General features: G+C 40.1%; 1 protein-coding gene across 4 annotated transcripts in view; it reads left to right on the top strand.

Moving 5' to 3' along the window:
* EPB41L4A (erythrocyte membrane protein band 4.1 like 4A) overlaps positions 1–26981 on the top strand; it is a 262232-nt gene that overhangs the window by 126759 nt on the left and 108492 nt on the right. For all 4 annotated transcript variants that reach the window (XM_043595359.1, XM_043595348.1, XM_043595339.1 and 1 more), the window contains exons 4-5: positions 18204–18255; positions 25854–25932. In XM_043595359.1, coding sequence (XP_043451294.1) covers positions 18204–18255; positions 25854–25932 — 131 coding nt within the window. The remainder of the gene's footprint in view (positions 1–18203; positions 18256–25853; positions 25933–26981) is intronic.

Here is a 26981-nt window from a genome sequence, read left to right as displayed (position 1 = left end):
AGCACCTTTCCCTCTCTCTTCCTCCTCTGGGATACCAATTATGCGTATATTATTTCTTTTTAGTGTATCACTTAATTCTCTAATTTTCCCCTCATACTCCTGGATTTTTTTTTCTCTCTTTTTCTCAGCTTCCTCTTTTTCCATAACTTTATCTTCTAGTTCACCTATTCTCTCCTCTGCCTCTTCAAGCCGAGCTGTGGTGGTTTCCATTTTGTTATGCATTTCGTTTAAAGCGTTTTTCAGCTCCTCGTGACTGTTCCTTAGTCCCTTGATCTCTGTAGCAAGAGATTCTCTGCTGTCCTGTATACTGTTTTCAAGCCCAGCGATTAATTTTATGACTATTATTCTAAATTCACTTTCTGTTATATTATTTAAATCCTTTTTGATCAGCTCATTAGCTGTTGTTATTTCCTGGAGATTCTTCTGAGGGGAGTTCTTCCGCTTGGTCATTTTGGATAGTCCCTGGCGTGGTGAGGACCTGCAGGGCACTTCCCCTGTGCTGTGGTGTATACCTGGAGTTGGTGGGCGGGGCCGCAGTCAGACCTGATGTCTGCCCCCAGCCCACCGCTGGGGCCACAGTCAGACTGGTGTGTGCCTTCTCTTCCCCTCTCCTAGGGGCGGGATTCACTGTGGGGTGGTGTGGCTCGTCTGGGCTACTTGCACCCTGCCAGGCTTGTGATGCTGGGGATCTGGCGTATTAGCTGGGGTGGGTAGGCAAGGTGCTCGGGGGCAGGAGGGGCAGGCTTAGATCGCTTCTCCTTAGGTGATCCACTTCAGGAGGGGCCCTGTGGCAGCGGGAGGGAGTCAGATCCGCTGCCGGAGGTTTGGCTCCGCAGAAGCGCAGAGTTGGGTGTTTGAACAATATTGTATATTTGAAAGTTGCTAAGAGAGTGGTCCTTGAAAGTTCTTATCACAAGAAAAAATAACTAAGGTGATGGTTGTTGACTTCTGTGATCATTTCACAGTATTCACATATATCAAATCATTATATTGTACACCTTAGACTAATACAATGTCATATGCCAATTATATCAGTAAAACTGGGCGGGGTGGGGCTTGTACTATTTGAAACATCTTCAAGCATCCAGTGGGGCATAGAGGGTAAAGATCAAGAAGCGGAAAGGTTTTCTTCAGTAGCCCTTTGATGTTATAAAGAGTATCCTAAACAGTGCAGCAGCCTGGGAGGACTGTCACCAACATATGAATGAATGGTACCTGGAAAAAGAAAAACCTTGAGAAACTATGGCTGGAGGCTTTTCAAGAGTCCAGGGGCCTGCATTGGAATGCCAGAAGCATCTTCATAAAGACCCCTAACATTGAGGCTCTCATTTTCCTGCTGCTAAAAAAATGTCACTCTCCCTACCTGATCTCAAATGCTTCATGGTTTAAGTTACTATCTAAAGGCTCACGTGACCCTCAAATGTGTATTTCCAATTAGACCTCCCAAGAGGCATTATACTGTGCAAAGAATACAGACTCTTCATGCCAACTGTCTGGATTCATATATATTCTACTAGTTGGGAGAGCTGTGTGATATTGGGTGAATCTTTTAACTTCTCTGAGCCTCAGTATCCCCATTTCTAAAGTGGTGACATTAATAGTACCACTTCAAAGGGTGATAGTGAGGATTTAAGGAGTCTGTAGAAAACACCCAGCTCCGTGCTTTAAACTGTGTGATAAGTAAGTTAGCTCTTACTGTGCACTTGGATGTCCCTCAGGTGGTACCCACAAATGCAACATGTTCAAAACTGAAGTCATCATCTCGCCCTCCAGACGTGTTCTTACTAAAAAAATTTCTTGATGGTGATTTTATAGAATTTTTTAAAAAAACCTATGTGCCTGTGTTGAGAATTTTAAGTTGAGGATAAAAATTGTGTCATAAATTTAAACAGATGCAAGTTTGGGTGTTATAAATATTGACATTATAAAATCTGTCACATTACTCTTAAGTGTATCCACTGAATCTATATATCCTAGCAATTTTGTACTAACTAACCTTTAAAAAATATATGTGAACAAGCTCTTCATCAAAAGTCAGAAATTTTTCTTTACCCCTTTTATCTCCTTAAACTTGCATTCGATTTCACTTTCTTCATAGAATTTTGCCCTATATTTCTATTAATAAAATGTATTTATCCACAATAATATACATATACATCAAAATTTTAAAACTTCACTTCATGAGACCTTAAGGCTACAATTGTTACTGAGCCATAAGAGTAGTTATTATTACCATGGTTATCGTTATATAATTAAAAGCAAAATATTATATATTCTAATAATTACTAAAAATAAAAAGTTGGAAATGCATCTCTTAATGAAATGGATGGGGCTTTTTCTTCTTGATTAGTCTGTGTACCTCCCCCACCTTCCTGGATGATTATAATATATTCCTGGAGTGAGATATGGCTCAGTAACAATTTAATTTTTTTATTTTGATTTTTTACAGATATGAGCACTGAGTAACCTTGTCTACTATGGAAGGAAGATAGAAAAGGAAGGAATTATATTCAATTCCTTCAGTTCCTTGAACTCCTGAATTATAGGCCAAAAATCACATGATTATCCTTCGTCTAAAGATATTTTTATTAATCTAGTACCTCAAATGCATTGTCCCCTGTAAATTTGCTCTTATGTTCCTGAGAGCAGTGATTTCTGAGACCACTAATTGGGTTCCCTTTCAATTTAGTTGAAAGCAATGAATTCAGAACCACTTGACTTACAATTTGTTAATCATTGTAGTAATTCAACTTCACAATTTCTGGGAAATGAATTAAAAATATTTTTCTGTGAGTTGCTTGGGTGGCTTAGTCAGTTAAGCGTCTGACTTCAGCTCAGGTCACGGTCTCGCGGTTCTTGAGTTTGAGCCCCGTGTCGGGCTCTGTGCTGACTGCTCAGAGCCTGGAGCCTGCCTTGGATTCTGTGTCTCCCTCTCTCTCTGCCTCTCCCCCACTTCCTCACTCTCTCTCCCCGCCCCCCTCAGAAATAACGTAAACATTAAGAAAATTAAAAATTTTTTTACTGTGATTTATCAAAAGAGTGCTCAAAAGAGAAAAATGTTTTTTCTTCCCTTTTACTTGGAGGCACCAGATTTTATCCAATTTAGTTGGAAAGGACTAGGAAAATTAAAAATTGTTAATTTTAATGTGCATTTGCCAATGCAAGATTTTTGATAAAATGCTTTTATCTAATTATGTACTTTATATTTTCATCAGAGTCTTGGAGCTGCAGATTTAGTTCATTCAGTGTATGGAAAACATCCAACATAAAACTCTTTGGCAAACCAAAGAGTCATTGCCAAACCACCCAGCCAAACCAGTTGCTTTCTGTCATTTGTCAGTTTAAATAAAAATGTTAACATGTGCTCTGTGAAGTGTTTCACTTTTGAATTTTATTTGAGACAGATGGACAGATAAGACATGGTGTTTTGTCACTTAGATGAGATAGCCCTACCAGAACTTTGATTTATTTTATTCTTATGTGGATCTTCATCATGAGCCATGCATAATAGTTTTAAGATGGAAGTTGCCAGATAATTAAACAAAAATCATCATTTCTCTGCTGCTCCCTTTTCTTTCTTTCCTTCCTTCCTTCCTTCCTTCCTTCCCTCCCTCCCTCCCTCCCTCCTTCCTGTTCATTTTTGAGAGAGTGAGAGTGAGTGGGAGAAGGGTAGAGAGAGGGAGACAGAATCCAAAGCAGGCTCCAGGCTCTGAGCTGTCAGGCTAGAGCCCAACACGGGGTTTGAACTCACGAACTGAACTGTGAGACCATTAACTGAGCCAAAGTCGGACGCTTAACAACTGAGCCACCCAGGCACCCCATGCTGCCCCCTATTCTATATATGACATCCAAGTAACTCAACTATGGGCCGAAATACCATTCTTCTATCACCTTGCCTAGTCCTTACCAGAAATATGTAGGGAAAGATATAATTAATGGTGTCTTTATTAAAGGCAGCTTCGCTAATACTGGTATTTAAAAATGTTGCCATGTTTCTTCTGGGATTTTTCACACCCTGGGGCAGTGTGCCAGAGAGAGATTCAAATGGATAAGAAGCGTGTTTCTATGTTGTTTTGGAAGGGGGGAACTGTGCTAGGGGAGCTCAGTGGAAAGGAGAACAGGTGTGGCATCTCAGGGCTGTTTTAAGTCAGTTCCAGGCAGGAATGTATGTGGAAGCTGAGGATCTGGGAATTCGGTCCCTAACAACTATCTGTTGCCTTTGTGCCCTTTGGGAAATCCTCAGGTGCATATCCCTGAGGGGCCTGCATCAATACCTTAACGAAAGCCACCACCATCCTCACTGCTCAGAATAGGGTCATTCCTTACTCGATCGTCTCTCCCTCCCCTCATGGCTAACCACTCCCCAAGCCCTTTCCATTCTGCTGCTTAACAGAGTAACTATAGAGTTCACCCCCAAACCCAGGGTACTTTGGAGAGTGAAAAGGGCTACTGTGACCCCAACCCTGGGATAGCAATGGTGAACAGGATTGATGTTCACCTCTTAACCTCTCCAGAATCGATCCCCGTCTCTGAATTCTAGTTTCGGTCAGCACATGAATTTGAATTTCTGTAAAAGCTTTCCAAGCCGGCTTCCTGTCTTTACTCATGCTGCCTACAATGTTTGCCCCGCTGCAGATGCAGTTTTCTTCCAGAACATCAACTTTATTGATGTCTTTCCTCTGTGGCTTCAAATGCTCTAACAGGTTCCTAAGGGAAAATTCAGGAATTTCTTAATGTGGGTTGCAAGATATGTGGCCCTTGCATGCTCTTGAGCTGCTTCTCTTGCAGTACAGCTCTTGTCTCCACCCACCCCCTCATCCAGCACCCACACCGCAGTCCTGGTGGGGGAACTGAGGACACAGCTACACAGAACTGCCTGCTGCTCCCTACCTGTGTGTCCCAGGGTGGAGTGCTTCCCCTACCTGAACTGTCTACCTGTGCTCTTCTGCTCCTCATTTTACCTGGTTCAATCCTGCTCTTCCTCACCATCACAGCTGAGATATCTCTGATGTTACCCTTCTTCCCGAAGCTTTCCGTCACTTTCCAGAAAAGCCTTAGGCTTACTCCTGCCTTCAAATACTGCATTGTTTTTGCCTGTTCAATAATATCCCCACTTGATGGGATACTGCTTGACAGGGATTGTGTGCTATGCTTCACTCTGTTAGCACCTTTTATCCCTGCCACCTGAGTGATCTGTCATAGTAGTAAACAAAAGAACTCTGACCTAGACAAGAGGACTTGGTGAGTACCTTCCCCTGTCTTGTCTTCCTATGTCTGCTATCTCCTTCCTCTGCTGTTCTTTGAATGTATTGCCTCGCTTCTTTTATGAAAGGCTTTTCCTGTTGTTCATTTTAACCAGATTTCATCAGTATTAAAAAAAAAAAAGCTTTACTGAGATGTTAGGAAGTTGGGTGGGAAATGCATGGGATTGTAAGGAATTATAGGTATATGATATTAGTGTGCTGGCAGCTACTGCATGCTATGTAGAATATTCTTCTCCAGTGGTAGGTCATGTGGTAGAAGGGATGAGAATCTGAGTTCAGGTAATGTCATAGGTAGCTCTATGGTTGTGGATCCCATAATTTAAAAAAAAAAGTCTCCTAATAAATACTGTTTTTTATAAAACGGTAGCTTTTTCTATTTAGAGTGACGAACAGTTTCTACTTAGAAAGGAAGAGATGTTTCTCTGGAATTATTTTCTGTTTAGAGTGGGTCTGATCTCTTCTGAGCACAGTCATGTGATGCATCATGAGAATTCAGGACCCAACATGCCTGAAAGAAGTGTGGGAATTGGGGAGAGGGAGCCTACCAAACTGCCAGCTGCTCTGTGTGTGCATGCTTTCCTCCCTGTAGCACCTGGGGAGAAGCAGAGCACGCTTTGATTGTTCTTTGGTTTCTTTGTTGTATGTGTTGATGTTGACCTGGTTTCAAAAATGTTTTTGAAGGACCTAGCTTTGCCTAGAGTCCACTTCATGGTGTATCTTGAACTTAATTTTAATTCTCTTCCTTTTTTTTTTTTTTTCTCCATCCTTTTCTCTTAGGTGGTTGATCACAATAGGCACAATCCATCGGTCACGTATACTATACTAAAATATTTTCTCCTGTAGCTTTCATAAGTTTGCTGTTTTTCAGGTTTAGGGAGATGGGGAATTGAATTGAATTCTGTCTTGCATAGAAAGTTGTTTCTTCATTAATGGCACCCGGTGCCCTTTTCCACCAAAAAGAGATTTAAAAAAAAAAAGGAACAGGTGAAAATGACAAGGGCACAAAATACGTTAAAACAAAACTGTCAAGAATGATGGGTAGGAACCTCAGTGTGTGTGCGCATGTGTGCATGTGTGTGTGTGCGTGTGTGTGTGCATGTGTGTGTATGCCCCCACATAGGCTTGTATTTAAATAAGGTATGTAGACATGCTAAGTGGTTTTGTCAATGAAAACAGGCTTTCTGTGACCCACATCTTCTTAGTTGCGTAAGCGTGTGACAAGAATATTGCTGATTTCTTTACTAAGAACATTTTATTAGGTTAGACTGTTATTCTCCCTGGTTAAATCAAAATGAACTATACAGGATAGAATTTCAGACAGTTGATTGATTGGCTAATGAGAAAGCAGTGGTTTTAGAGTTAATGATTCTAGACATTTTCTTGATTATCATTGGAAGCTAGTTTTTTTTTTAATTTAGAGTTTTGATACAAACCAGTGATAAATTGACCTTGAGTTGACTTTATTCTGAATCTTAAAAGGATTTTCTCCATGAATATAAAAAGATATTTGATTGGGATATGCTGGTAGCCTACTTGAAAAGATGTATTTTATGTGTTGTTCCTATATTATTTTGTCTTAAATTTTATGAAGTTTCAAATATATTGTATGCTCTAAAAGCTAAGGTGACCAGTTTGCCTACCTTTTGTGTGACCAAGTCCAGTAAAGAGGTGCTCCAGGAATTGTTCAAAATTGGGCAGGTGCTTGTGGGAGAGTGGAAGGCAAGACTTAGCCATTTTCTCTTTTGGACTGTGTATTTTGCTGTGAAAGTTACTTTTTGAGTCAACAAAAATAGGCCCTTTAAAAGCTGATGGTATATAGGAGCTTAGTTTTTTTCTTATAAGATACCCATGGGGTGCCTGGGTGGCTCAGTTGGTTAAGCATCTGACTCTTGATTTTGGTTCAGGTCATGATCTTGTGGTTTATGGGTTCAAGCCCCACATTGGGCTCTGTGCTGACAGTGCAGAGTCTGCTTGGGATTCTCTCTCTCCCTCTATCCCTCTCTGCCCCTCTCCCTCTCCCTCTGCCTGCCTCTCTCCCTCCCTCTCTCTCTCTCTCTCAAAATAAAGAAATTTTAAAAAACCTAAAAAAAAGATATCTATCTATTTTTGGAGTTGGAGGATATTTTACAGAGGATTTTTATTGAGGAAATTTCTTGTTTAACATTCTTTAGTGTTCTTATTCTCTTCAGCATCCCTGATCTGGGACTGTGAGGAAAGAAGAGCATTTGCTATTTCTCATCTCCATTTCAATCATGCAATAAATATTTACTGACTAACCACTGTGTCTCAGGAACTAGAGTGCAATGGTTAGCAATAGTCTTAGAGTTTATATTCTACAAACCACACATGTATGTTCAGATATCAGGTAGTGATAGGTGCTTTGGAGAAGATGATGTGCCAAAGTGACTGGGATGCCATTTCTCTTGTGTGGTCAGAAAAAGCATCTCTGAGATGACATTTAAAATGAGATTTGCATGGCAAGAAGGGAAGGTCCTAGTGGACAGAAGGAGCCAGCAGGGCAGTGGCCCTAAGGCAGGGACAAATATGAGGTGTTCCAGAACTAGAAGAAGACCAGTGATGCAAGATTGTAGCAAGAAAGAGGGTGATGAAGTGGGATTGGTAGGGTTCACATTACACAGGGCCTAGCAGCCTGGGGTGGGCCACATAGATGATACTGTTAAGAATTTCAAGCGTGGACGTGATAGGATCTGACTGAAGAGCTGGGTTTTGGAAGGGGTGGAGGAGTCAATAGTTGTATTTGGGATAGGTGAAGCTTAAGATGCCCAGTGGACATCCAAGAAGAGACGTTAGGTGAATAGTTTGAGCTCCTGAAAGGCTAGAGTCACATTTAGGAATCCCTAGGTTTTTAAAGTCATGAGATTTTAGGGGTTTTAAGGTTGTTAGGGAGAAATAGACTATAAATGCAGAATAAAAAGGGCAAGGCTGCCATGTGCAGCTGTGCTAGCTGTGTGAGTTGGGCATAACCATGCAGTGGCGCTGAGCAGGGAGTCCACATCCTACTTACTTCATAATCCCTGGGGTTGGCTTGGATCCTCTGTGCCAAGTAACATGTTAGTTAAAGCTGTGTTTGGAGCGCCTGGGTGGCTCAGTCAGTTAAGCGTCTGATTTCAGCTCAGGTCATGATCTCATGGTTCGTGAGTTCAAGCCCTGCATTGGGCTCTGCACTGACAGCTCGGAGCCTGGAGCCTGCTTCGGTTTCTGTGTCTCATTCTCTCTCTGCCCCTCCCTGACTTGTGCTCTGTCTCTGTCTCTCAAAAATAAATAAATGTAAAAAAAATAAAATAAAGCTATGTTTGTGTTCAGTTACTAGAACAGACTTTAACCAAACCCTAGCTAAACCACCTGTGTACTTTAATTACTACAGTTTCAGAGTATGTCAGATTTAAGATTTTATTTCAAGATGAAATGATCCCCTAGTCTGAACAGTGATACCTCACTTATGCAGATGCTAGGAATGTGTAGGGAGCAACTTCAGCTATCTGAAATGTCAGCAGAAATTGCTAAGAAAGAACAAGTGTCTCCTGGGCCACACAAAATCGATGTCTTAGGTCCCACTCATAGGATTCAGCCCTTTTCTCATAGGATCTGTCATTCCTGAGACCTTGGTTATTTTCATTTTAGGAAATTGGAAAGGAAGAGAGAGTAGATTATACCATTTGATGGGAAGAGTGTCAACCAGTTTGCAGACAAGCTTTAAAACAGGAGTCTAGGGGCACCTGGGTGGCTCAGTTGATTAAATGTCCAACTTTGGCTCAGGTGTTGATCTTGCAGTCTGTGAGTTCATGCCACGCGTTGGGCTCTGTGCTGACAGCTCAAAGCCTGGAGGCTTCTTCGGATTCTGTGTCTCCTCTCTCTGCCCCTCCTCTGCTTGCTCTCTCTCTAAAAATAAATAAACATTAAAAAAATTTTTTTTTAAACAGGAGTCTGTCTCCTGGCCAAAAGTGTTTGCATTCTTCCTGCATGTAAAATGCACCTGTCCTCCCAAGGTCTCCCCAAATCTCATTTATGATGAGATTTGGAGGTCATACTTGAGGTCCACGTTTTCATCAAATCAGGCTCTGGTATTGTTCTTCAAGTTAAAACCCTTAAGTATGGTTCCTCTCAATCTGAAGACCTGTGAATTAAAGGGGTAAGAAAGATAAATTCACACCCTCCCACACTACTATTCAACACATAGGTAGGATAACTGGAAAGACACTTTCATTTAGAATGGGGGGAAACAGGCACATAGCAGTCGCCCACCTGTAACAGTCCCAAAATCCAGCCAGGCACATGTAGCCTTTTCTTTTAATTAGAGCTTGGTCTTACTGCCTAGGAGTGTTCACGTGTTGATTGGCTTGGCTGGGCTTTTGGTTCTGTTCTCTGAATTTTTCTTCCCTTTCCATGAAAAGTGGTGTGTGTTAGCAGCTAAGTAGTGTTCTCAGCCTGCTTTGCCTGTCGAGGATTGGAGGTCCAAAAGCCTCTTTTCAGTGTGTAGTGTCTCTGTTCCTTTAGCTGAGGCCGAACTAATTCTGTTTAAAAACACTGTGTATTTCTTATTAATTGATTTATAATCAGCTCTGTTAGACAAAGGCAACACCCACAAACCACTTTGAAATAACCTCTTCTATACCTGAAATTCCTTGTGAGGCTTTTAGCGAAGAATGCCCTTAAGATTCTTAGAAGACCTTTTGCTAGTTTGAAAGGGTCATATTTGATCTCTTTGAGAATTAATAAAATTTTAGTTACATCCATGGTTTCCTGACAGCACTCTGGATTCAGTCTTTGCCCAGAAGCCATTTCTTAATTGTAGCACACTGTTTGCCTTCTGATAAACCTAGGGATGAGAGTTTTATTTTCAAACCCAGTAAGACCTGGATCCTTTATATTTAACAGTTCTTTTCAGCTTATCTCTCTGCTCTTGGATTTCATTGGAGGCAGCAAAAGAAGTCAGTTTGCACTTTGAACAGTCTGCCTGCACATCTCCTTATCTGGATCATCCAACTCATTAGGGACATCTTTTATTTTCCATGTTGCCACAGGCAACAGCATTGCTAAATTCTTTGTCCTAGTGAGGGTCCTCTTTCTTCTTGCTTCTGACAGCTTTCTCTTTGCTTTTCTTTAGGCCCTCCCAGCAGCCTTCTTGAGGGCCCCAAGGCTTTCACTGACACTCTCCTCCAGGTCCTTCCTGCTGCCTCATGCAACGCAGTGGAGAGTGAGGCCAGATCCTGCAGGGCCTTATCAGCCATCATAAGGACTTTGGATTTTACTTTGAGTGAGAAGAGAAACCACTGCAGGATGTTGAACAGAAGTGTAAAGTGATCTGATCTCTGTTTTAACAGAATTCCTTTCAATGCACAGGTAGATGGAGGGCTTACCAGTAAAGGGGTTGCCAAAGAAATCCAGGTAAACTGGGATGACCGCTTGGATCTGGGTGTGGTGAGAATTTACCAGATTCTGTTTACGTTTTCAACGTAGAGCCAACAGGATTTGCAGATGGATCAAAGAGATAGACGGTAAAGAGGTTTTGACCAGAGCCAATGGAGGACTGTTGCGTCATACATGAGGATGCGGGAGACTGCAGGAGAACTGGTTTTTCTAGGAGGGATTAGAACCATCATTTCCCTTTTGGACTTGTAAAGTTTGAGATTCTGATAGACATTTAAGTGGAGATGTCAAGTAGGCAGCTGGATTCTGGGGACAGTTCTGGTCTGGCTATGCGTTTGGGAGTTGTCGGTACATAGATGGAATTTAAAGCCAGGAGCCTTGCTGTAAGTATGAGCCTGGGGCAGTCTAGCTTTCCTCCTGCTTAAAGAGATAATGAGCAACCAGTAAGGGAAATTGTGAAGGTGTATATGGCCTGTAAGGTGAGAGCAGAAGCCATAAGGACAGGTGTCCTAGAAACCACATGACAAATGCCTTTCAAGGGTGAAGGCGTCCATCACTAGATTTAGCAGTAGGTGGCGGAATGTGTTCTAAAGGGAGTTCAAGAGGGAGGAGAGCAAACATAGTATAGAATAACCATTTCTTCCCCAGAGATTTAAAATGCAGAAGTGAAATGGGCAGATATTGGGGTCAAAAAGACCTTTTATTTATTTATTTTTTTAATTATGAGAGAAATAAAGATATGAATTGTGCTAGGAATGATTTTATAGAAAGGGAAACTTCAGTCCTGGAAAGGAAGCAGAAAGTTGCTAGAAAAATGTTCCTGAATAGTGGAGAAGGGATGAGGTTCAGTGGAGCAGGGACAGCTCATCTATAGTGATAGAAGACATCAGCACAGATGCAGGCAGGTTTGGTAGATGTCATGAGAAGCCATGCACATTGTCTTCCAACTGCTTCAAGTTTCTCTGTGAAATAAGCAAGGTCATCAGCTCAGAGTATGAGAAGAGGAGAGGAGAAAGTGTGGAGTTACCTAGGCAAGTGAAAGAATAAAATGTGGTAGGGTTCTCGGTTCCCCTGGGTTATTGATAATGAATTTAAAATGAGCCCATCTAGGAGTGCCTGGGTGGCTCAGTTGGTTAAACATCTGACTCCTGATTTCGGCTCAGATCATGATCGGTTCAGTTCATGAGCCCTGCATTGGGCACTGCCCTGATAGCGTGAGCCTGCTTGGGATTCTGTCTCCCTCTCTCTCTCTGCCCCTCCCCTGCTCATTCATTCTCTCTCTCTCTCTCTCTCTCTCTCTCTCTCTCTCTCTCACAATAAATAAAAATAAACTTAAAAATAATTACAAAATGAGCACATTTGTGGCTGTACAATTTGAATCTCCGTTTATGACCAGCCTCCTAGGTGCTGGCATAGGGAAGATAGTGAGGTAGAGGGCTTTTTTCAGTGGATATTATGGAGGGAAGATTGTGCCAGGGAAATGAGGAAGACTGGAAGTGACACCTTTGCCTGGCATGTGATGCAAGTGAGGACATGGGTGTGGGCTGGGAAGGAGGGACTGTGAACAGGCAGTAGGATGACTGAATTGTGTGTCCTGATGGAATCAGAATTTTAGAGGGAGTGAGCTGAGAAAGGAGGAATTGGCAGTTGAGGGTAAGAATCTTGAAACTGAGGTTCTATGTTCCTATCCAGACAGTGCCCCAGAGAGTGGCTTGACCTTAGGTTAACATGGAAGGGGGGTCAGTTTCTTGGGTCTTCTGTTCTATAATTTGGGGCAGGTTGTTTAAATATTCAGTGTTTCAGTTTCCTAATTTGCAAAATGACAATTATAGTAGTTCCTACTTCATACAGTTATAAGAGGATTAAATGAATAAATACATGCAATGTCTTCAACCGTGCCTGGAACATGGTAAACATTTAATAACTGTTGTATGTTACTATTACCCTTTTTTTTTTAAACCATTATTTCTAGAACTCTTAGATTGGTGCCAGGGTCCATGGATGGGAACTGAGGAATAGTCCCTGGGGCCAATGACACCTCATGAGGAGCCAAATGAACCAATAGTGAGACATTGGAATCCACTTTCATTGAAAAATGAGGTCTAATTACGACCCATCCTCCCCCCAATCCCATGTAGATTGTTCAGTTTCAGGCCCTTATTTCTGTTGCTGCTGTGACTTAGCTCCATTATGGTGGTTTTACCTGAGGAGCTACAGCTTCTGTGATTCATACCAAGGAGCAAATTAAAATCACATTCTGTTCATGTTGCTTAGAGGTCATGGGATCCGTCTACAGAGGCACTGGGAAAAGCACAAATAACTATCACAACAGTGCTGGATTTCTTAGAACATATGTGCAAATTATGTCGACTCCTCAAACTCCGTAGGAATGAACTGTAGTATCATTTTTTGTGGCTCTGTTGTCCCCTATGGATGGTCAATTCTTTTTATACTACTCCCTTAGATCAAGAGATTGTTTTTTTTTTTTAACTGACAAAAACTGTGTGTGCTTTTAAAACCTTTTTTGATCTCCAGGAAACATTATTAAATATCATTGTAGCATTCTTAAAATCTCCAAAGAGAATCAGCATTACAGCCAGTGTGAAATAAGATACAGCAAAGTTTTTATTATTTTATGTTGTCCTTGCTTTATCTAAAAATTTTTAGGGCTTGTTGTACCATTAGAACTCTAGGACTCTCTGAAAGAACAGTTGTCAGATGAAAGGTCGGACTGTGAATTTAATATATATCTTCTGAAGGTTAGGATATTGATTTACTGGATAGTGTTAGAGTTTTAAGATCTAATTCCAAGACTGTTACCTAGGAAATTGATGAAATTGAGACATTATCAGCCAAGGTGAATGAAAGACACTCAGGGCATTTAGCCAAGACTGTCAGAGAGTAAGAAGGAACTTGGGCTTGTCTGTCATTTCTTCCCAGGTCACATAAATGCTGTTATTAGGATTGATAGGACTGAAGAGGTAAGAACACCTAACTGCTCGCCTCTTGTACCCTGGCAGAGGGCCAGAGCCAAAGAGGGCTACTGTCTTGACTCCTTAGTGACTGTGTCTTGGGGCTGTAGTCTGGTCGTATTGTCTTGTGTGAGGAGGCTGACAGTAGGAATTAGAAAGAGAGATGGTTCCATTTTGGTTAACTGTTACCATTCTACAAAGGAGGATCTAATCCAGCTTGTGAGGATATACAAATTACAGGATATAAATTTGAAATAGCAGGGTAAGGGGAAAGAAGGGGAAGAAAGTGATAGATTTTTCTAGAGAACGAACTGCTTAAATGTTGAGAGAGAACGAGAGATGAGGCTGTCTCTCCTTCTGACCGTTGAGGTAGGCAAGTAGGCTTTACACCAAAGTGCAATTCAGAAAAGCCACTCTCTGCAGCCCAGCCCCACAGTGGACAGTGATCTGCTCTCTGCTCCTCCCTCCCCCCAACCCAGAGCAGATGGAAAGACTGGATGCACCTTTTCTCTTAGTGGAAGTCCTCTGTGAACGTTGGTTTCTTAGCTGAGTGTTTGTTAGCTATTGGGCAGCGCTGATTTCAATGCCATGCTTAGCTGTAAAGGACTTGGAGGAATACCTTCTATGTTGTCACTTAAAAATGCTTTAAGATTTTAGGGACAGCTGGGTGGCTCAGTTGGTTAAGCGTCTAACTTCAGCTCAGGTCACGATCTCACAGTCTGTGAGTTTGAGCCCCGCATCAGGCTCTGTGCTGACAGCTCAGAGCCTAGAGCCGGCTTTGGATTCTGTGTCTCCCTCTCTCTCTGCTCCTCCCCTACTTGTGCTCTAACTCTGTCTCTCAAAAATAAATAAACGTTAAAAAATTTTTTAAAAATGCTTTTAGATTTTAAAAATGTATTTGCTTTATGAGTTGCTGAGTTGGTAGATATCATCTTTATAAAAAGTTAAGGCTCTGTTCTCCATTTCTGTATTTTGGAAAAGTTTTTTTTTTTTTTTTTTTTTTTTTAATTTATTTTTGGGACAGAGAGAGACAGAGCATGAACGGGGGAGGGGCAGAGAGAGAGGGAGACACAGAATCAGAAACAGGCTCCAGGCTCCGAGCCATCAGCCCAGAGCCTGACGCGGGGCTCAAACTCACGGACCGCGAGATCGTGACCTGGCTGAAGTCGGACGCTCAACCGACTGCGCCACCCAGGCGCCCCGGAAAAGTTTTTTATTCATGAACTGCTATTCAAAGTTTTTCTCTTCAGTGATGCCTTCCTACACTTAACCTGCGGAACTAGTGTTTTTAGTATATAATTTTGTCATACGTATTCATCTCGTATACATTATTATCTCACTTCGCGTATTGTATTGTAATTCTATGTCTGTGTCTCTTGCTAGGTTGTGAGTGCCTCAGGGCTGAGTCTTTGTTACCCCATATGCCCCAGGATAGGGCCTGATATGACATAGAGCACATATAGTGGGTATTCCATAAATGTTGAATGAATAATATCCCAGTTTTAGAGCCTACATATGTTCTGAATGTAGGCCTCAAAACTGGAGTAACGTGTTCATTGGCAAATTCTTGTGCCCTTTTTACTTTTGGGTGATGGGGTAGCCGCCTGATGTGTTTTGTGGTGATCAGACACGTGCTATGTTTGATGGCTTTTTGATAATGAGCCGTGGCAAGGGCCATTATAGTATGACTCCTTGGTTCCAAGGTCATTTCTTTCTCTTGGTTGAGTGTAAGTGGGTTTTACATTTTAAGATGTTAGCTTGTGAAACTGGTGGCTCATGTTTATTATTTATGTTCTGGTGCATTTATCATCGTCTGACCTCTGTAACCCCTGGTTTCCATTCGAATCAAATAAGATTTGTGCACGGCGAGCGCTGGATTGACGCCTAGCATATCTAATGTGCACTGAGCTGATGGAACAGCATTTGACTGTCCTGATACCCTTTTATTTTTTTGCTGCAGAATTGTAATTTCTAACTCATCTCAGAAGCTTCATTGTACTTTTTCACCACACAAATCTGATTGCTCTCAAAGAAAGAGATTTATTTTGAAATTATATAGATTATCATTGATGGGAGATTTTTGTCATGTTAATGAGTCTTTATTAGATTTAGTTAAAAGCTTCCTGTTTTTTGGTGTTTTTTTTTTTTTTTTTTTTTTTTTGTGACTTAAAAGCATCCTGGAAGGAAAGCAAAACCAAAAATGAATTAGTTTAAAGAATCTTTTTGTAAAGTTTGTTTTCTTGGGATGATGATGTTAGGAGGAGAGAACAGGAAGCTGGCCTCAAACTTCAGTTTCTTTTTAGTTTCAAGTTGAGATTAGACAGAAAACAGTAAGACCAGTGGCCCATTCCATCCCCTCCTTTCCTGTCCCAAGCACTTGGTAAGGCTTCATGTGTAGATGTTATGTAGGGCTGAAACTAAGACCTCATATTATGTGTGTCTTGAAATCTAGGGAAATGGAGAGAGCTTCTAATGGCCTGTAACCCTCAACAACTTAAGGTGGCTGACACCTTGATTTTGGTTTTGGAGCAGAGAAACTTTGCTCCAAGAAATCTAGAACTTGGAGATGATAAATGGACATTGTCATAAGCCTCTAAGTTTGTGATAAATTGTTATGATAGCAATAGAAACCTAATGCAAGTGTTTATGGTTATTTGTGTGTGTTTTCCTTGGTTTTATCCTCTTTGGAAAAATCCAGGAATAGTCAAAACTTTTTATTAAACATGAATGGCAAGAAACATTCCATCCACCTGTTTCCATGTTATAGGAAGCATCCATAACTTATATACTTAGAGGGAAAGGGTCTGCTCTGTGTTCAACACACAGCTTAACATTTGGATTGATTGCACTCTATTTGGATAAATCAGCGTTTCCCTAGGATCCATTATTATAACACCAAAACCATATCTCCTTAGTAGTCACTGTGAGCTCTGAAAGCAGTTAACAGATCCTGGCCTCTGTTGCAAATGCCTTTATTTTAAAAGTGAGTGATTCTACACCTTTAAAAATTGAGAAATGATAAGGATCAGAATAATGAGAATTGTGTTACAAGTGACTACACTTACATATATTGCTTACTTTACCTTTTAAAAACATTGAAAAACAGTAATTGCTGTATGAGTGGAAAATCGTGAAGATGATACATACAGGGGATAGAGTTCAGTACTTTAATAAAATCATAATAATATGACTATGACATACATTTAGTGTGAATAATTGTTCTAGGAATAAGAGGTGAGGGGGTTGTATAAGATATTACAATTACACTGTATACTTACTGCTATTATTGTACAACAGATCAGGTACTTCTCCCCGCAGTGAAGGGGCAGGGAAAGGGGAACCGGGCAGGAAGATTCTCTTGGATCCTCCTGTGACCTGTGATTCCTGACCCAGAGGTGTCAGGAGAGTGTGAATGTTTTCACCATGGTAAACACAAAAGTGCTGGGAATAAAGTGGCTCAAGGTGAACCAGCTCCTACTCCCTGTTGTGAGAATTGCCTCTACATTGAGGAATGTGTGAAAATGGAAACTGGTCAGTTTGGCCCTTGGGACCTCCAACCCTTGACCCGCAGGGCACCGGAAGCCCTTCTGCTGTGCCCTTCTATGGGAGACCCCGATGCTCCCCCCTGTGCTTTATTGCTTCTCCCTTGCTGTTCCCCCACATGGAGGGGCAGGGATAGAGGATTGTTCCTTTTTTTCTTTTTTTTAAGTGATTTTATTTCACAAAAGTAAGATTTAAGGAAGGCCTCTCACCAGGGCCAAAAATTCTCCTATTACTATCTAAATTTCTGTTCCTCAAAGATTAACTTGAATTCATAAACAAGTACCTTAGACTGGCTAAAGACATTTAATAAGAATTTGACCCTCAGACCTTAATAATAATCATCACTAGTATGTGCTGCATATTTAGTATGAACCAGGGACTATTCTAAAGACTTTAGGAATTCATGTATTTAATCCTCACAGCAAGCCTATGGAGAATGTTTGGAGAAGTCAAGTAACTTGTTCCAGGTTCCATGGTGATGATGAAGGAAGAGCCAGGACCAAATCCAGCTGGGTCTGCTCTGGGACTCAGACCCTCAGCCGCTGTGCTGAGTTGCCTTTCCTGGATACTTGATAAGGATTTGATTTAATTTGTTTGCTTTCTTCCTAATATCTAGCAGTACTACCTGTAAGGGATGGGACCACAAGTGACGAGGGTGAGGGCATTTGAAGGAGAAATGGCTGTAGGGCGGTTGTGATGGGACTTTGGAAAGAGACTTGGGGAGCTTTCTCTGCAGCCATTGTTTTCCAGCTCATCAGCATCTTGAAATTACTGACCTTATAATCAGCATGAGAACTTAACCAAGAACCTACAACTACTGTTTCTCTTCTCTGCTCCTCTCTGAACATCAACATCATTTTCTTTTAGTGTTCTAGTCACAGAAAGCTCTTAAGTATATTTATGTATATATGTAATAAGTTAAATATTTATTAAGCATTTAAATTTCATTTCAAATAACACTTGACAAATATTCTTAAAGCAAAGGCCAATGAAAAACAACTAATGTCTATAATCACCCTTTTTTTCCCCCTCACAGTATTGGCTGGATCCTGCAAAAACCCTTGCTGAACACAAAGAACTAATCAACAGTAGGTATTTAATGTTAATTTTTTTAAGGGGTGCCTTGAAAATGATACAATGTCTGTGTTTAGTTGGATGCAGAGATATGCTTTAGTGCTACAGGAATGAGTACTAGTACTCGAGTACCAGAATATGGAAATGGGTGTTGTGTGCATTGCCAGACTCTGACTCCAAACCCCGATTAAATTTTTGGTTATAAAGAAACTGAGTGGATCTAAATATTGAATTTGGCTTGGGTATGCCTGTACTTGTCAGTGATTTTTAAAATTTTCTTGTCTTTAAAATTTCACGTTAAAACATAGAGAGGCATTGATTTGGAAGAAAAGGTGGACACCTGACCTTCTAAAGAGCTTGAGTTTCTTGGGTTAAGGAGTGGTTTTGTTATTCACACTCTTATTTGCTGAGGCAGTAATTAAGGACTGCCCTTATGTCCTGAAAGATTTCTATGACTGCAGAAAGGATCCATCTGTTTATAGGGGCTACCTTTTAGTTTTAGCAATATGAATCTTATTAGGTAACTGAGAGTATAATTAAGGTTATACTCCATAACACAGATTTTTATTTATAAAAGTATATGCCCGCATGCACATACATGCGATCCTTAAGTATGTGAAAGGGTAGTTATATTTTAATTATCCTTTTAAAAATATGATAAAATATATAACATAAAATGTACCATGTTAACCACTTTTGAGTGGCATTAAATACATTCATTGTGCAACCATTACTACTTTCTCCAAAAATTTTCCATCATCCCAAACTGAAACTTTGTACTCATTAAACTATTTTGCTTTAATGTGAAAATTATTTCTAATAAGATGTAGTAGATTCATTGGGCCTGTATGACTCCCCATTCTGAATCTGTACTTCATGTGTTTATATAATGGCTTATTCATGGTGATAAAATTGGTCGCTTCACGGATCTGAAGGGCAGGAACAAAGCTGTGCCTCAGAAAGGAACTGGAAACTAGGAATTGCAAAACTATCAGGAACTCAGCAAGTACTATTTCTCTGAACATTAGCATCATTTTTGTTTCTCTCTGTTTATCCATGTCTATGGGGGAAGCCTCCACAGTTTCCAGGTTATAGCTGTAGCCACAGGCAGACTTGACTGGCTGTCTCTGAATGCAGGTCCCAGTTCTATGGGAGGGTACATCTGACTAGCCCAGTTTGAGTCAGGAACTCACCTCAGTCTATTCGGCCATGTCTGGGCTTCTTCAAGGTCAATACAAACATAGCTGCTAGGGGGCATTCTGGATGAGATTGTGCAATGGTTTCAGAAACGTGGGCTTGGGGCCAGCCTGTGGGGGTGAGAAAGAACCCTCAAAATATATACCTTAGGTATCACCAAGTTCTGCCTACTCAGCCTACGCAGGAGTAAGTCGTAATTCATAAGGGGTTCATGACTTGCCATGGGTGAGAAGCTAGTTGGTAGCAGGTCTTCTGATTTCCAGTGCTTCTGTATTTCTAGTCCTCTTCCTGAATGAGCTGCCTACTAAAGGCCAAGAGGGGAGGGATGAGGATGCAAGGAGTGAGCTATGAATGTAGGCAACTTCCATGAGGTATCTGCATATAAATGGTGGGAGTGCCAATTTAAAAAGTGCCATCCTTCAGGATGTAGAAATATGTACTTCCCTCCAAAATTCAGGTATAGTAATAAATATAGTAAATCTATCTTTTTCAACCAAATACTTAAAATAAATACCAGTTTAAAAATTAGAAAAATGTCAGGAATGATTATTTTAAAACAAACTCACAGGGTTTTTATTAATAAGTTGAGATTTCTATCCAAGTGGTGAAGAAAAGTCTAAATTATTTAGGGTACACTATTGGTGTTCCTAAGTACATTTGAAGTATTTATTTCTTCACATGGTATGAAATATTCTTTTTAAATATCTATAATCTGTATAATTGCTTTTTAATCCTAAATAAATATCTTCCTATCAAAAATTTGATGCATAGTAAGAATAAAACACCGATAGTAAAGGAAGATGATGTAACTAAAGAATACATAATCTTTATATTTCATCTCATGAAATCATTTGATAATTAATGAAGGAAAATGGCTGTCATGCCTCAAGTAGATCAGTCAGAAAGAATGTCTGTAATAATGATGGAGTATTTGCTAATTACCAGGATTCTCATGGGTGAGTTTTGATTTTTCTTGATATTTCTTGATATTTCTCCTTCTCATTGAAGACTTACTATTATTAAAGGCCTTGAAATTAGTCACAAAAGGTATAGTAGATTTCCATTTTCTTTTTTTTTTTTTTAATTTTTTTTTTCAACGTTTATTTATTTTTGGGACAGAGAGAGACAGAGCATGAACGGGGGAGGGGCAGAGAGAGAGGGAGACACAGAATCGGAAACAGGCTCCAGGCTCTGAGCCATCAGCCCAGAGCCCGACGCGGGGCTCGAACTCACGGACCACGAGATCGTGACCTGGCTGAAGTCGGACGCTTAACCGACTGCGCCACTCAGGCGCCCCAAGGATTTCCATTTTCTGACTTCTGTATTTTTTGCTAAACTAAACAATATTAATTTACTTTACATGAATATTTCTTAAAGGTAGATTCTGTTGAAAGAGATTCAAGATAATAATAACTTAGGAGTTTTCTTCATCAGTGCCTAATATTTATAGTCAGTCGTAGAACAGGAAGTCAAAAAATATCTGATCAGATGTATGCTTGCTCCAGAGTGTCCATTTCCAAAGCCTTAGATTGATCTATAAAACAGTGATGTGTGTGAAAGTATTTGCTTACTCTGAAGGTATTATAATTCTTTTCCCTGAGAGGCTATAAGGAATAGTGGCCATAAAGCACTGAACTCTAGGTATTAGCAAACTTGGTTCTCAACCTTGTGATCTTGGCCATGTTGTTTACCACTTTGGATATTTACCTGTCTTCCCTATGTTACCAGGTGGTTTTGCAAAATCACATGCTTATGAAATGTTTTTATACATTATCAAATGCAGTCAAATAGTAGTGATGCCTTATATTTAGAACACAAACCATTTTATATGCAAGTGGGAAATAGCTGATTTGAGCCAAAAGTCCTTAAAGAAAATTTGCCAAAACTGACTGTTTTTAATTGTGTATTTTTTGAACTTCTGCTTAACTGCTCATCATTAAGCACATTTGAAGCGGCGAGGCTTGGTCAGTAGGGTGTAATCTGTCACGTTGCAGAGAATAAAAGCAACTCTGGAATCTGGACAGGGCCTTCTTCCCTTTGTGCACTGACTCCACAGCATCTGTGCTCCTCCCGGCCCCTAGATCCCAGCCCCCCGTGGCCTGCAGGCACAGGCGGACCCATCTGCTCAGCAACACAGAGCTGACTGACAGAGATGGATCAGCAGACGGTGGACTTCCTGGTTCTTCTAAATATTTAATAATCTGTGCCTCCCTGACATCGATGTTCAGGGGTAAAGGTGTATTTGTCAGAAATATAAACATAGTGATTAAGTGATCATAGAAATTAAACATATGGAATCAACTCTAATGCTAAAAAATTATAACAAAAAATTTTTAAATTCAGTTTTTAAAAAAGCTCTAGCTTAAGGAACACCTTGTCCAGAAAGGCATAGATGAGGGGAGAGGAGCAAGGCCCTACTGTCGGTTAACTTCTTTATGCCAGGAACAGGGCTTCCACAGACACAGCACATGTGTGTCATGATAACAATAAATAATAACAAAATTTGTATATTAAAAATGCATTATGACTTTATGACCTGTTCAGCTTAACTTCCTTTCCCCAGCCTCTAAATTTGTCCCTTTTTTTCTACTCAGTAAAAATGAAAATAGACTGGGGTTACTTTGTGTCAGTTACACACTGTCAGAGACTTGGGGTCACAATATGTAAGTGGAAATATTTTTACTGACATGTATACTTGACATCCTTTTTTTGTGTGGGAGAGCTTTTGTTGAAGAAAAAAATTAGAAATTATGACCACTGATTAATATACCAGGTAAGAAATACATTTTAAAACAGATTTAATATAAGATCTAGTTACTACACTGCACAGAAGTTTTGGAAACAGTACAGGTTAGATTCAGACCCTCTGAAATAGAAATATGTCTAGTGAGAGCATAATATGATGTTTTTGACACCCAGGGGGCTTGTGTTCTCTTGCACAATATGAATGCTGAATTATATTTTATGTTTCCCCATGTAAGTACAATTCCAGCTTTATTCCATATATATATATGATATTTGTGCACATTGGGTTTTTTTTTTTTTTTTTTTTTTTTTTGTATTTGTGCACATTGTTCTTCTGTGTGTAGTAAATGACTGAGATGAGAAATGTCTTCTTAAATATATAAGAACACATTCTCAGGGGCGCCTAGGTGGGTTGGGTGTCTGACTCTTGATTTCAGCTCAGGTCTTGATCCCAGGGTCATGAGATTGAGCCCTGCATCAGGCTCCGTGCTAAGTGCGGAGCCTGCTTGAGATTCTGTCTCTCCCCCTCACTCTGCCCCTCCCCTGCTTGCTCTCTCTCTCTCTCAAAAAAAATTTTTTTTAATAAATAAAATTTAAAAACCCACATTCTTAGATTCAGAAAAGTTTAGGAATGAGACAAATATTGCTTATAATCCTACCACATAGCCTCACTGATGATCTTTTTTTTTTTTTAAAGGGTAGAGATACATATGAAAAGAAAATTATTAGTTTTTCTAAGAGTGGAATTTAAATGTTCTCACACACAAATAAAAAAAAGTAAATATGTAAATATGTGAAGGACAAATGTGTTATAGGCGAATCCTTTCATAATGTTTACATATAGCAAATCATCACATTGCACATTTTAAATGTGTTGCAATTTAATTTGTCAGTTATACCTCATGAAAGCTGTGGAAAAAAAGTTTTCAGTTCTGCTTCTCAAAGTTTGCCAGTGTCTTTTCTTGTGTATTCTTCTAGGGTGGAATACATATTTTCATAGATAATTTCTTCTTCACAAAAGGGATATTTCTGCCATCAGAAATAGATTAGAAATCTTTCCCAGTCAGCACATGGAGTTCTCCCTCTGCCCATTTAAACAGTTGCAGGGTGCCATATATACTTCCTGTGGTTGACATAAACGGTCCACCTGCTGCTAAGCATTTAAGTTTGGATACTGTATCCGTTTATTTGTATCAGCTTTTTACAGATGCATATTTTTGTACTTTTTGCAATAGTAATAGGTGGGTGGTTTAAAAACCATTTGTTTTATCATTAACTTTTCTTCATTATGAAGAAAAATACATGTATGTTGTAGAAAATGTGAAAATGGGAAAATTATGAATAAATAAAAACTGTGCATAACCTCACTAACCATAGATAAGAACTGGTAACATTCTGATATATTTGATCTTCTCTTTTTTTCCTGTGTTCATGAACACATAGATGTGTACCTACTTAAATGCCAATAGTTGTCCTACTGTTACATAATTCTCAATCCTATTTTTTATTTTATATTTTCTTGGGTGTTTAAAAGTTCTTAGTATAATTTTTTTAAGTTTATTTATTTCTAGAGAGAGTGAGCAAGTGTGTGCGTGGGGCAGGGGCAGAGAAAGGGAGAGAGAGAATCCCAAGCAGTCTCTGCACTGTCAGTGCAGAGCCTGGTGTGGGGCTTGATTCCAGGAACCACAAGATAATGGCTTGAGCTGAAATCAAGTCAGGCGTTGAGCTGACTGAGCCCCCAGGGGGGCCCCATGAGTGTAATTTTTAAAACAACTTTATTGAGGGGCGCCTGGGTGGTTAAGCGTTCGACTTCAGCCAGGTCACGATCTCGTGGTCCGTGAGTTCGAGCCCCGTGTCAGGCTCTGGGCTGATGGCTCGGAGCCTGGAGCCTGTTTCCGATTCTGTGTCTCCCTCTCTCTCTGCCCCTCCCCCGTTCATGCTCTGTCTCTCTCTGTCCCAAAAATAAATAAAAACGTTGAAAAAAAAATTAAAAAAAAACACAACAACTTTATTGAGGTACCTTTAACATATAAAAATTATATAAATTTAAGGTGTACAGTTGAATGTTTCAATATATGAGCCGGCACGGTGGCACCTGCCTGTAGTCCCAGCTACTCAGGAGGCTGAGGCAGGAGGATCGCTTGAGCCCAGGAGTTCTGGGCTGTAGTGCGCTATGCCCATCGGGTGTCCGCACTAAGTTCGGCATCAATATGGTGACCTCTCGGGAGTGCGGGACCACCAGGTTGCCTAAGGAGGGGTGAACCAACCCAGGTTGGAAACGGAGCAGGTCAAAACTCCCGTGCTGATCAATATATGTATATATCATAAAAAGATCATCACAATCAAGTTAAATAGCTTATCTATCACCTCTGCATAATTGCGTGCATGCGTGTGTGTGTGTGTGTGTGTGTGTGTGTGTGTGTGCGTTTGCATGTTATCATTAACTGTAGACACCATGCTGTTCATTAGATCCCCAGAACTCACTCATCTAGCATAACTGAAACTTTGTACCCTTTGGCCAACATCTCCTCATTTCTCCCTCCCAGATTCCCTGGCAACCACCATTATACTCTCTGCATCTATGTATGTGACTATTTTATTTTATTTTATTTTATTTTATTTTATTTATTTATTAAAAAAAATTTTTTTTTAACGTTTATTTATTTTTGAGACAGAGAGAGACAGAGCATGAACGGGGGAGGATCAGAGAGAGAGGGAGACACAGAATCCGAAACAGGCTCCAGGCTCTGAGCCATCAGCACAGAGCCCGACACGGGGCTTGAACTCACGAACCGTGAGATCATGACCTGAGCCGAAGTCGGACGCTTAACCGACTGAGCCACCCAGGCGCCCCATGTATGTGACTATTTTAGATTCCATATATAAGTGAGATCAGGCAGTATTATTTTTTCTCTGTGTCTGGCTTATTTCACCTTGCATAGTGTTCTCCAGGTTCATCCATGTTGTCTCAAATGAGAAGATTTCTTTCTTTTTTATGGCTGAATAATATTCCTGTGTGTGTGTGTGATGTGATGCGATATATATAGATAGTATCCATTAGTTCACTGATGGACACTTACATTGCTTCTATATCTTAGCTATTATGATTAATGCTGCAATGAACATGGGAGAGCACATACATCCCCGAGATCCTCATTTCATTTCCTTTGGATAAATACACGGTAGTGGGATTGCTGGATCATGTTGTAATTCTCTTTTTAATTTTCTGAGGATTTACCTACTGTTTTCCATAATGGCTGAACCAATTTACATTCCTAGCAACAGTATACAAGGGTTCCCTTTTGTCCATATCCTCACCAACACTTTTGTCCTATTGCTAATTGTCATTCTTATAGGCGTCTGGTGATATCTCATGGTTTTGATTTGCATTTCCCTGATGATTAGTGATGTTGAGTATCTTTTCATGTGTCTGTTGGGCATTTGTATGTCTTCTTTAGAAAAATGTCTATTCTGGTCCTTTGCCCATTTTTAAATTGGTTTGTTTTTTGCTATTGACTTGTAGGGGTTCCTCATGTATTTTGGGTATTAGCCCCTTATTGAATATGCAGTTTGAAAATATTTTTGGTGAGTGTAATTTTTAATAGTTGTATGATATTACACTTCTACTTTGACTAATTTTTAATATGAAATTTAACTTTTCTTATTTTAGCTGGACCTCCATATACTTTGTATTTTGGTATTAAATTCTATGCTGAAGATCCATGTAAGCTTAAAGAAGAAATAACCAGGTATAGTATTGACTTTGCTTTTGAACAATTCATGTATGGCATATACAGAGGGCTTTATTTAATACAAACTGGGGTCAAACATTTGGATGTGTGTCTACCTTGTTTTGTAATGCATCTCCACTGAGAGTTAAATTTAAACTAGCATTGCATGAGGAAGATCAGTGTCTGATGATAGATGTGTGTGAACAATGGCATGAACCCGGGTGACATGATGATAGATTTTGCATCTGCTGTGATGGGATATTTCTGTATCATTATTGTGAAGACTGCATTTGGCCTTTGTAGTCAGTAGCCGTTTGAACTGTGTAAAAGAAGGATATTTTGATACTCAGTTTGCATATGTAAATACAAATTTGAAGAGCCAGTTATTTCTCTTTATTTGGTTATAGCTTAAATGTGAGTTGTCCAGGGCTTTTGTTTATCTCCACAGGAAATGAAAAGATAATTGCTTTCAGTATAAAGGAGAAAAACAACAACAACAAAAACAGGGTTTCACAGTGTATTCTTTCACCTTTGTCATCAAATATTTTATTTCAGTTATGGCAGAATTTCCAGTTGGTATTGATTATATTATTAAAAATAGTCCATGCCAACATTTGAAAGTGGCTTATAAAGAGCAGGCAGTAGTGTTAGGTTTTCACTGAACTCCACTAGACTGTATGTGGTAGCAAACAAAAGCATTTTCCCTGACTTAACTCTAAGTGGTCAGCTTTCTTAGTGAACCCGTATCACTGGCTCAAGGAAAGCTGAATGCGTTATTCAAAACCTTGGAAATTGTGTCTTTGATAACGAAGGTGGTCTGTGGTTTTGTTCCTGTTCCATCCTTTCATGGTTTTCCTTAGATTCTTTTGTCTTGATTCTGGACTGCACTCACAAGAGTGAGAAAAGAGGAGGCGAAGTGGACCTTTCCTGTGCTTCTCTGGAGTGCTGTAATTAGGCCTCATTTTTAGAACTGTGCTGCCAAGCTTCATTCACATCTTCCATCTCCACTTTATAAAGGACCACTTTTAAAGGAGGGCTGTCCTGTGAGGCCTTCCAGGAACACACCT

The sequence above is a fragment of the Prionailurus bengalensis genome, chromosome A1 (assembly GCF_016509475.1).
Source record: "Prionailurus bengalensis isolate Pbe53 chromosome A1, Fcat_Pben_1.1_paternal_pri, whole genome shotgun sequence".
In the NCBI taxonomy this organism is placed as follows: domain Eukaryota; kingdom Metazoa; phylum Chordata; class Mammalia; order Carnivora; family Felidae; genus Prionailurus; species Prionailurus bengalensis.
This window is presented reverse-complemented; position numbering and strand designations above follow the sequence as displayed.